General features: G+C 33.3%; 2 protein-coding genes across 18 annotated transcripts in view; both read left to right on the top strand.

Moving 5' to 3' along the window:
• The window catches only part of LOC105214146 (maternal protein pumilio), a 334815-nt gene that overhangs the window by 240265 nt on the left and 82091 nt on the right, over positions 1-12459 (top strand). For 9 of the 17 annotated variants that reach the window (XM_054229093.1, XM_054229095.1, XM_054229091.1 and 6 more), the window contains one exon: positions 9083-9130. The exons of the other annotated variants lie outside the window; for them this stretch is intronic. In XM_054229093.1, coding sequence (XP_054085068.1) covers positions 9083-9130 — 48 coding nt within the window. The remainder of the gene's footprint in view (positions 1-9082; positions 9131-12459) is intronic. 17 annotated transcript variants of the gene reach the window in all.
• Positions 1-12459, top strand: part of LOC128921430 (tigger transposable element-derived protein 6-like) — a 183141-nt gene that overhangs the window by 140459 nt on the left and 30223 nt on the right. The window lies entirely within an intron of this gene.

The raw sequence follows: 12459 nt of genomic DNA, 5'->3' as shown, positions 1-12459 counted from the left end.
ACAAATTGTGATGAAGTAAAGTGCACGTAGCGTGAAGCAACAACTAAGAAGGGGCGTCGAAATTTCTTTGCAAGTGTTCATGAACATTTACTAGCATATAATTAACCTTTTTGTTGAACCGACTGAAGAGGCAGTGCAGCGTTGCCTTGCCGTTAGAGTTGTGGTATGCGGCATTGTGTGGCAAGAAATTGAAGCACACACCAGTACAATGGCAGCACTTTTGCGACAGAATGAAGTGTGAATTGTTGCATAGCGTGTGGCGAAATGATGTGTTGTTGCCTAGTACTCGTTTGTACGACAGTTTTAGTTATGGCAGCTATGCATTTTTCTTGCAACATCGCCTTATTTGTCACCAATTTTTTGCTGTGGTGCCATTTTGTAGTTTCAGTTTTTCAACGGCACTTGTAGTTGTGGTAACTGTGCAGTTGTGTTGACATAAAAATGGCCAAAAGTAGCTAAAAGCTTAAAATTTCTTAGTCTATTTTGGTATTGTGATCTGCTTATTTTTAAATCTGCGTACTTTTGAGTGAGAGCTTTTACTTTAGTGTATTTTAGTAAAAATAAATTTCAACTAATTTCAACGTACATTTATAACTATATAAATAAACCAACGTATATGAATATTTATTTATCAAAGGTCAATAGCAATATTCTGGCACTCTAATATTTAATGCTGTCTAAAATAAGAAAAGCTTAATAGAAAAACTGATGTTAAAATTCAGTTAAAAACAGAGTTGTTTATTTTGTACTCACTTGTCTGCCTTCACTAATAAATAATTTACGATTGTATTGAAAGCAAATATTTTATTAAATTTTTTAGGGTTCATCTTATTTAATGTACGTGTTAATGCGCTCGGGCATGCAGTATTTTCACCTCATAACATATGTTAAATATTAATCAACAATTTTTATAATCTTTCGATAGAAAATAAATTTGTATTTTGTAATTATTGGCAAAGACTAACAAACAACAAAAGTTAATATGATAATCCTATTTGAAATAGCAATAGTAAATAAAAGCAGACATAAAAACATAAATGTGTGTATGTAAAACAACAAAGCAACAACACAAGCCAACCAACCCAATATTCCCAAAACAATTTCCCGCTCTCAAATCAATTTTTGACCAGCACATAAACAGGCTGCATATAAATTGTGAAAAATCTAAAATAAATACATTTATGTAAACAAGCGCCTCCACACTTTTACCTTGTTAGAATAGTACCACCGCTCTTCTCATGCCCGCACGCCCATATATATGCTATGGTTCGTAGCTTATATCCTATATAGATTCTCCATTAACGCTACAATACGCTGAGTGGGTATATTGTCGGCTTATAAACTAATAAAATTAAAGCAGCAAATAAACGTTTGTAATAAAATAAATTTCGAGCGCTCAAGCGTTAAGCTTTATAAACGTGTAGACAGGCAGACAGCGCCTAAAAGCGCGCTACGTTACAAATGTTTAGTTAATAGGAATGAATGTGCGCAATTTTTTTCTTTGGTGTCTAGCGTGTGTTATTTTGAATTTATGAGCATTTGTCTGCAAATTTTTGTGGTATTTACATCAGGAAAAAAATATAAAAAATATAAAATTTAACAGATTTTTTATAAACCACAAATCTTTTTTATAACTATTGTATGACAATGCGGATAGCGCAGTTTAGCGGCTTCTAAAAATAATTACTGCTTTGCTGTTTTGTGGATATATTATATTTTTTAAAATTTTAGAATAGGTTCTTTGTAGAAAAAAAAACAAAAAACTTTGTATTTAATTTTATGATATATTTTTAACATATTATTGTATTATTGATGCAATCGCATAATTTCATTAAAATTTCATTTTGTTAAAAAAAAATTATTGTCATATCCATCACAATTAAATCTGTCATTATTGTCATTGGCAACACTGAATGATGAAATATTTCAGTTGCATTGTTTTACTGTACATATTTTCAAATATTTATTGGCAAGATAGATATGCGCAGCAGAAATTAAATAAAAACGCAGCATTTGTCAAATTGAAAAATGTTGAGCAGCAATTCCGCTATTTATCAGCTGAAAACCGATAGGCGACATTTTATTATTTATATGGCGTCAACAAATTTGTAATTGTTTGCATTTATCAACCCTTTTGCCAAATCATTAGCCGGCCTCTTTGGCAGGTCGGTTGTGTTGATGACTGCTTGTCGTCGCTTGCATTGTATTCAATATGCGTTAATTAATTTGTTGGAATTTATTGTGCATTGCCAGTAAAGGCAAATGCATACTTAAATGTTACATATATATGTATTTATTTCAAGTGACCCATTATTAATGTCAGCTTCGAATGCAGTATTCCTGTATTAAATGTTACTTTTACACAATTACATTGTTTGTATTGTAATTAATTAAAGGACATCCGTTTGTTGTTAATTTATTTCAATTGTTTATGGGTTACAGTTGAAATGCATAAAATAATAACGGTAATAATAATATATTTCGTTTGAATTGCTTCACAACTGAATGCGCCATCAGTTGATACAAATCTTCTGAGAACTCAATTCTGATACTTTAAATTTCCTGGTACTTTAGATTTACGAGGTAATCAATTTGTGATGATTATAATTTGTAAGCGCTTATCGTTGTATAACTTTCACAAATACACATTACATAGAAAATATATCATTTCAAAAGTTTTATTGATTTTAAGGGGATGGTAAGTCTTGACAACTTTTGTTTTTCATTTTTTTTTTTCTGAATCATCAACATCTCAAGAAAGTTTTAGGTCATTCGGAGAAAAACTAACGAAGTTACACCAGATTGAATAACGGTACCTCCAGCTACAAAACTTTGAATCGATTTTCCCAAATATCTCATTTTTAAAGTCGGTGACCAGCCTACAGAAAAAACTACTGCATCGATCGTTTTGAAATTTTGAACAAATATTCTACATATATATAGCTCTCGAATGACGTCGAGTTTTTCCAAAAATCAAATTTAATTACTAACAATTTTACAATAACAAATAGGTCGATTTTTTCGTCTAAAATCGTCATTTTGGCTTGAAAATGGTAACAAAAATTGAAAAATTTAAAAATTCAAAAAAAAAAAAAAAAAAACTCGACGTCAATTGAAAGATAAACTAATAAACTAAAGACATCATTTTGATTTTTTGGTTTCGGATGATTCAGTGATGCTGTAGGCTGGTCACCGCACAACAACTTTTTTTCGAGGTACCTGCAGAGATCGACGATAAAACTTTTTTTTTAAGTATCCTTCAAATGCTGTACTTTCATATAATAATAAGTAAAATAAACCTACAGCAATAATTTTTTCTAAAAAAATTCATGAAAAAGGTCGTTTTTCGACGAAACAAACCTTAAGCAGAACTGATGCCATTTCAATGCCCATCACTGTATATTTCACACCTACAACAACAACAGCACAGACAACAAATGTACTCGTTGCAATTCTAGCTGTTTGTAAGTGCTTGTATGTCACATAGACAAAAGTTTGCGGCAAAATGGTTTAACGTTGAGAAAATAAGAAAACTGATTTGCTGCAAAACGGAAATTGCGATTTTATGAAAAGGAAATGAAGAGCAAAATATACAATTTTTGCTGGTTAAACAAACGTCAAATGGAGAATGGCAAATGTCATTTATAAAATAAGTTTTCACTTCTTGATTGCTTTTTGCTTATTTTCAAGCAGCAACCGTTGCTGAGTTATGCTATAAAATTTTTATTACAATATAAGTATTTTTGTTTTTACATATATATTATATGCAGTTACATAATAATATCGCAATTTGGTTTCTCTCTTCGAAAAAAAAAAAAATAAATTATTTTCTGCACATTTGCGTGCAATTAATGTGAACAAGTTCAATTGGCAAATTAGTCATACGGACAACCATCAATGAGATGCTGCCACTTCACGCCACTTCCGTTCGATTAAAATTGATATTTAATTAAACGCAACATTTCACATTTGTTGTAATTACGTACTTCATTAATACATACATACATACATAATATACCTATGTCCAACACAAATAATTGCATTTCAATACCTGCTCATGTAAATAGCCAAATAGAATTGCGTCTATCTTTAATAATTTATGTGGCAACGACGCGTTAATTGGAAAACTGTCAGTCCGCCAAATGATCGGTAGACAAAATTAATGAAAAAAATGAAATAAAAAAAAAAATAAAAAATAATAAATAGATATTCAGAAAAAAAACAAAATCTAAAACCCAAAAAACGCGAAATATTTGTGCATCAACCGCTGACCAGCGACCAGCAGGTGCTCTCTGACCAACTGCCTTGTCTATTGCTTGCGACTTGGTGTCCTCATTAATTTGAATTTTTGTCACCGCCACTCACAAGCTGTGTTGCCCAAATCATACATATATTCAATATTTCTCAATATTTCTTATTGAAACAGCGTAAATAATACGCTGTATGCTTTCATTATTGCAATCTGCCGAAATTTCGCTCGAATTGTGTTTTATAGCTTGACCCAGTTGCGCGCAAAAATATGAATACTCGTGTTGATTTTATAATGAGTGTCCCTCGTGATTTCGTGATATATTTTTCGCTTTTCTTATTAAAAACTGTTCAATTAAAATTTAACAAATACATTTTTGATGTACTATACAAAGCTTCTTCATTTCGCTAATATTTATTGAAGGGCAGTTGTATTGCTCGTATATAGCAGCTTCTTGCTAATTGGCTACAGAAAATTATGGCTGTAGCAATGTTGGAAATATAAATATGCATATATAGGATATATGTATGTGCACGTATTCTCACGGAACAGTGTCGGATAATGGCAAAAAATATGACAGCATAAATTAGTATTCCTTAAGAAGAGTAAATATTTTATAAGAATTGACCTAAAATTTTTTTGTTGTTTTCCAATGAACTACGCTTAATTAAGTGGTTAGGGGTAGTCAGAGACACGAAAAAATTAGAATTTTCAGTAACTTTTTTTTTGCTATTAAATGATGTTATTTTAAAAAATAATAATATTGCATATTATACAATGTTTTGACTTGAAGTCACGAAAATTTGAAGAAAAAGAAATGTATAAGTACCAAAGTTATAGCTGTCTGTGTTGACCCAGTTTCCAAAAACAAGGTCCTTGCGGTAACAAGCATAAGTCCTTGGAGATTCATCTAAAATCAATCGGATAAAAAAATTAACAAAATGGCGGCCTTAGGAAATTTTTTTCTATATTTTCGGGAAAAATCAACAGTTAATTGTTCTTAAAAAATCGAAATTTTTGAAAAAAAAAATCCTTCGATCAGGCCTGAGTTTATTATGTATTCTAAAAGCTGTATGAATTTTATTAAAATCTACTGAGCGGTTATCGTTTCACTTGTCACCAGTTTAAAAAACATAGTTTTGAGATAAACGTATTTAAAGTTTCACACTAGCGTTTTATAGTGCCCAAGCAGTCTTTGTTATTTATCGAATAACTCTAAATCGAATAACTATCGGATAAACTTCAAATTTTCAGAGAATATTTTTAAGATATTACACTTAACGAAAATGTAAAAAATAAAAGTATGATTTTTTGAAAATCCTGACTAGCTCAAACCCCTTCATATATTTCATCCATCAATGGCTTACAATGTACTGGAATAGTTCGATAACTGTACCATACACATTTAAATGAAATTTCCACTAAAATACTAGAAAAAATATTTCAAATTTACTTTCATACAACATACGTGGTGTAGCAAATGGTGAAATTGGTTCTACGCTTGAGCCAACAATAGCTTTTAGCTGCAATCACTAAAAATGCAAGGAAATTGAAAACAAAGTTCGTAGAACCCCCAAAAAGCGCCAATAACAAATGAAAATTTTGATTTTTATTGCGCAAAAAGGCTAATGCACCACTCTGGCATACACCCATAAACTCAACACCTGCAACGCTAACTGAATTTAACGGTGCGCAAAAAGGAGTGCGACATATACGAGAAGACAAGCGTTGAAAAATGTTATAGCAAAACACTCAGCAATGCAATATATGTAGCCGACCTCAATGCTTTCACTTGCGCTAGAGCCAAGGCAGCGTGGCGTATGAGTTATTGCAAGGATTTCTTGCAACACGAACAAACGGAAACATAACCAGTGAGGCAAACAAACAAATTGTGTGCAAAAGTGGAAAAGAGCGTATGTGTGTGGAGTGGAGTGTATGTAAAAGGGACAGGTGAACACGGTTAAAATATGAAAATAGACATTCGTTCATAAAAGATTTGTGGACAGCGTACGCTTGCCAAATGGTTAGACAACAACAACAACAATGGTGTGGCCCGTATTGTTACTATGCTTTCATACCGGTTTGGCGCTAGTTTTTCACCTGTTTTTTTATTATATTTGTTTTTATTATTTTCTTGTTACTCATACCAGGATAATGGCAGCGCGCCACATACTTTGATTGAACACCCACACGTGCATAGAGTGGCACGAATGGAAGCACAAATCAAGTATGACAATAAAGGTTCCAACGCAGACGTTGTGTGGCATGTCGTACATAACCTCGGCGTGAGAGTTGTGTGTGTCATATTTCGTAATGGCAATGTTGTCAGACAACTATTCAGATTGTCGGTGGTATTCCAATATGCACCCACACACACGTGCATGCATGTGAATATAATATGTATGTATGTGCTCGCACTAACTTGTCAAAACAAGCTGCATATGAGAGCGCGTGTGGTGTAAATGTATGTGACAAGCAGAATATTATAGAGAATATCAAAAGAGAGTACAAGAAAAAATGCAAAAATATGAGAACTAAAAATGTACTCATAAAAGATTTTAGTGTTCGTCCTTTGTGTATTTTCGTGTTATTTTTTTTCTCTAAAATTTTTCGAAAGTGTGTGTAGAGTGTAGTTTGGAAGTTAGCCCACTGTGATTCGGTGTTTTCTACTAAACACTCGTACATATACATATTTACTTACATAAAGGCTTAGTACATATAAACATAAACTTATAAATATTTGAAGTGCGTATTAGTTCTTGGCATGCCAACAACACTGAAAATGATCTAAAATTCTTGTAAAATATGCCTAGTCATGTTGCAATTGTGAAAAGTGTGGACAAGTGCTGCACAAAAGTACAATGGAAGTTATGTGTATTAGCCCCCAGACAGAGATCATATTTTGGTTTGTCTTCGTCCCTCCTCTTGCTAAATTTTATCTAAGCTCAAACACTTTCTTTTTGTGGCTGGTATAAATAATACTATTATATTATTATTTAGATTCAGTTGAAGTTATTAAGTTTTACAGAAGGGCAGCTTTTGAGCTTACAAAATTTATTAAATTTTTTTAATATATTTTTTATACATTTTTTAACTTATTTTTTATTATATTTTTTTTTAATTTTTCTTTATTTTTTTTTATTGTTTTTTTATTTTTTTTCTTAATTTTTTAAATATTTATTTATATATTTTTTAATCATACATATATTTTTTTTTATTATATTTATGATATTCTAGTATTTAATTCCATAATTAATTTTTTTGTTTTAATTTATAAAGAAAAAAGTTGAAGTGTTTTCCATGTGATCAGTGGCAAAATTACTCATATCATTAGGTATCTCAATACGTGCACATTCTTCTTCTATTCATACACTTTCGAATATCTGCCTCACGCTTCCGCCAACAAGCTGTAAGCATATGTGTCACTCATTCAAAAACATTCATACATTTAGGTATATGAGATATTTGAAAAACGTTCAGCTACATTGGCGTCAACAAATTTAATAGAATTGGCAACGATACGGCTGCCTGACTGCCATCTAAATACACTTGCAGCAAAGACATTTGCGCTGTGTGTCTCTATATCGCTGCCATTCATTTCCCTACACCTTACTGGCTTCATGTCCTTAGTGAGTCTATTGTACCTACTGCATTTATACACGAACACCCACACCCACTCACTCCCTTGGCAATATCAATAACAATATGTGTAACAGCAGCGCCAAATCGATATAGATTTGAATATGAGTTTCATTTTCTTGTGTGTGTGTATTGGTGCGCCTAAAAGTCGACAAATATTGCTGTGAGCAACATGTCTAACTGTCAAGTAGTGTGTGTGTGTGAGGAGTGGAGCAAGTGTATATTACGGCAGCAGTGACAGGGCGTGCGGAAAAACAACACGAACAACATGACAGTGCAGGCAACAATTTTAACACCAAACTCATACGCACACAGATAAATACATTTCGACTTCTATATGCTGAACACCTCTATATGTAACATTATTTGCCTTAACGCTCCCTCGTTGACGTATATGTCGGCCTGAGGCATCAAATGTAACTTGTCTTTCAAGGCTTAAATACGTGCATTCCTTCTCTTACTGCTGTACGGGGATACATGTTTGTCTATAACGTTGTCCCACATTTGACTTTATGAAAATTGATTTGATGCAAATTAAAAACAGCTTTTGTCAATTTCTTCATTTCGTCATTCATCCGTATTATTTCTGCTTACATGTGTATGCATTTCATTTCCATCTTCGGTAGTAAGTAGACTTTCGCAGCCATCTGTTCACTAGCAATTTCATTTTTCTATTCACCATTTGTGCTACGTGTTCGCCTTTCTTCAGGTGTCACCTATTCAATGTAAACATGTTCGATTTTGTCGAGTCTGTCTTCCACTCTGCGTCTCCCTTTCACCATTTGGGAATATTTACATAATGCATATGATTGGATTTCGTGTTCTACACATTCTATGCTTCATTTTTCCTATTGTTATTTTACCGTTATTTTTTTGCAGGGGGTTCTTTGGCACATTTTAGATTTATGCAAATTTTTAATGGATTTTTAAGTAGGCTTGAAATGTAGCAAATCTAATTTACATAACCGTTAGCTACCATCTCCCATTACCTTTTCGTTCCCTTACCCATATAATAATATAATAATAACGTCACATTTATTAATATAAACATGAACTATGCAGCCTTTAGCTTTACATATTAATTTTTCATATAAAACATATTTTAACTTTATACACCGTTATCTTAAGTAATTTAAGTTGTTCTTTATTTTAAGCAAATGTGTACTAATATTTTGTATTTTTTGTTTCTTTTAGGTAAGTTCAACCAGCTCTGCCCTTGGTCTGGATTATGGAAATGCTGCTGTAAGAATGCTTTTGATTTCTTATTATTTATTATTTATGTTTATTTAGTTGTTTAATTTATTAGTTTTTTAATATTACTAATAATTTTTGCAACACAAGTTGTGAAGTCAAAAGGTTTCATAATTTTTTTGTTGAATTTTTTAGCATTGAAACTAATGAAAGCTCTTTTGGGTAGATAGCTTTGAAGGCGAAAGTTTCTTTTAAGCTTTAAAGCAGTGAAAGCTCTTTTTAGTAGTTAGCTTTGAAAGGGAAAGTTTCTTTTTACACAATAATCAACGTAAAAAAGTCCACTGTTTATTTTCTATAATAGTAATTTTAAAATGAAAGCTCTTTGATATATTATCTCCACCAATGAAAGCTTTCGAAAAGCTTCACTTAAAAAGATTCTAGTAGATACTCCGTGGCCACTGAGTTAGTCCTTTTCCAATTATTTTGCTACTAATTAACTTGCAGCATGTCACTTCCGATCAAGCTTTCTAATTATTTATTATATAATTTTTGTTTCATCTAAATTTAATTAAATTCATTTATAAATTTTGTTTACATGGCTCCTTTTTACTTATAATAAAGTACAACTAATCCCAGAAAATTTCTCTTTAGGGAGCTATTAATTTCTGGTAAGGACTGCACGTATTAAATTTGTTTTCATCGCTCTGTCAATTGCCGTCAGCTAACTCTGCAATTCTCTACTACCTGCTGTCATCATGCCAAGGGGTGCTTCATTGCGTTTTAACGGTCAATTTTCTCGCAGGCATTCACAAGTCAGGAGGCATGCAGACACAAACAGTGTTCTTTTTTTTTCTCTTGTAAAACACTGTTGCTCACAAAGCGGAAATGTTAAATTTTTCAACATTGTTTTAGAGCCTACGTTTGGCCATTATTTATACATATATATACTGCATGTAAATTCGTGTCCTTTCAACTAAATTCTTGTGCTCCTACCCGTTTTTGCCACTTCTATGTTCTAGCTGTCCTAGCTTGTTTTCACAGTTTTTGCTCTGGCTATGAACTGTCGGCATATTATGCAGTTACTCATTCCACTCTTTACACGGTTATCTACTTTTGCTGTCTCGGTCATGCGCGCCCACATAACGACCGCATCTAATTCTTTTTATTGTTCTTTTTTTTTAGTAATTTAATGAAGCTCCAAATGGCAGGTTAGCTGACTACATCGTGAATGTCAGTTGAAAAAAGTCTGTGTTTGCGGCCTTAGTATAAATAGAGTGGGCGCACAGAAACTCGTTTTGTTGTCGTTTTTGTTTAAAAAAAAATGCTTCGACTAGGTTGGGCTCTCCATGCGTCATTACGCCAGCAAGGCAGAAATTGTTTAGTCTACCTTTTGTTGCCTACCTTTAGGCTGTGCGGCGAAATGCTTTTAGGCGTTTAACTGGCGTTGTGCGAAATTAAGTGAAATAAAGTGGGCATTTACATGGCATGCAGCTCAGTTTAGTATATAAATATAGTATAGTAGTCTGGTGTGTGAGTGGGTGTTTGCTTTTAAGAGACTAAATGCCCACCTTAAATAATGCTTTTCTGCTCCATTCAAACAGTGTCTGACCGTTAAGGAGGCCTGTACTCACAGTTTCTCTATTTTCCTTTGGCAGCGTGTACTAACTGCTTTTATGCTCTCCATCGCGTGCAATTTAGTAATTTATATTCAAGCCATGAGGGGCCCTATCGTTAGTCAATCACTTTGCGAATAAGACAACAAAGCGCATCACCTCAATTTCAGCCATTTAAACAGCAAAAGCGGCAAATTGATTTACTAGTTGTATGTAGTCAAATATTTCCGATTTCTTTCACTGCTCATTGCCGACTTTCTTCTAGACTGCCTATCTAATGGCTATTTCCTTTGTCTTAGATTTATCTTATTTCGCTGGCTTTTCCTGCTTGTTTCCTTCCGTCTTTCATTGTTTTGCCGTTTGCTCAGACTGCCCATCTACTTCCTATACTTCCTGCTTATATCCGTTAGATTGCGCTTTTGTTCTCTTACTCACATCCACACTCCCTCTCTCTCTCTCTCTCTTTCTATGCGTTTCGTATTGTTGTTTTGTGCGTTGGTTTTTATATTTATTTCTGCCATTCTTGCTTTTACGACTCCAGTAATTGTGGTATTAATTGGTTTTCCTACTGTTTTATTTCGTAATAAAGTGTGAAGTATTTAATGAGCATGATTTTGGTTTAAGCGAAGCAGCGAAAGAAGAGTGCACGCACGACAGTGAAACAAAAAATTCTTTGAGAAATCAACTCGTGTACTGATTCGTAAGTCGATAATGTATACTTCCGTAGAATATGTTCAGTCGTCTAACATTGGAATTCACAGAATCACTTATAGAATAACAATAAAAAATTTTGAAAATTATAGTCCTTCCCAGTTGTGCTGAAGCTTTTTAACACTTGTCATATATCCTTTTCGCTTTGTATATATGAGCATATTCTTTGCTAAGCAATTATTTGCTAACACATTCTCTAATTTTTTCTATTTTGGTTTCAGTTTTTTATAAAAATTTCCTACCCAACAACAATGTGTAGCGTCCGCTTCCTCACTTTCTGCTCACTCATCCTCCGCAAACATGCCCGACGCTTTTAATCCATTAACGAAATTAAAAGAAAACAGAAATGCCATTTGATCACCCTGTCTTGTTTTTGCGTCTTTCTTTTGTTTACATGCCGTTTTCCTTTTACGTTTACTCATAAACCCCAAAACAAGTAGACGCTTGCTCATTGCTTATTTTTCTTATTTTGCTCGCACTTCTCTACACTTTGTAGAGATATTTTTCGCTACAGTCGTTGCTAGTCGCTGTGTGTTTGTGTGGCTGGTTTTGTCACATTCCTTTTTTTTTTTTGTGTTTTTATGCGCATCCTTTGTCTGCCGCCATAATTTCCACTTAACATTACGCAGCCCTTTTACTAAACCGCGCTGACGACCCTAAAATGCTGCTATGAATTTGTGTGTTGCGTCTGCTTTCGTGTTACTCTTATATTTGTCTGTGTACTTATTTAATAGAAAACAGCAGCTTCGCTAGTTACTATCCAGATTTTACGCTTTGACCCTACACACCCCCATCTATATAAGCGAACGTAACTGCTATTGTCCTGTGGCTAATAAATTCAAGGATTTAATTGGTGCGAGCGCGCATAATTGTTTAGGTATGGCATCGTATAGTCAAGGTACACGCTATACTGGTGGTGGTGGTCAGTTAAACTAACCAGACATAGTCGGCGCTTAAGTGTTAAAGGATATTAGCGTTGCGTTGCGTTGGGGTAGAAACCACAATTTAATTGAAAGTTATGTTGCTTTGCTGCTATAAAGCTTCCAATATGCTATT

Source organism: Zeugodacus cucurbitae, chromosome 2 (assembly GCF_028554725.1).
Source record: "Zeugodacus cucurbitae isolate PBARC_wt_2022May chromosome 2, idZeuCucr1.2, whole genome shotgun sequence".
Lineage (NCBI taxonomy): Eukaryota > Metazoa > Arthropoda > Insecta > Diptera > Tephritidae > Zeugodacus > Zeugodacus cucurbitae.
The sequence above is the reverse complement of the archived record's forward strand: the minus strand, read 5'-3'. Positions and strand labels throughout refer to the sequence as shown.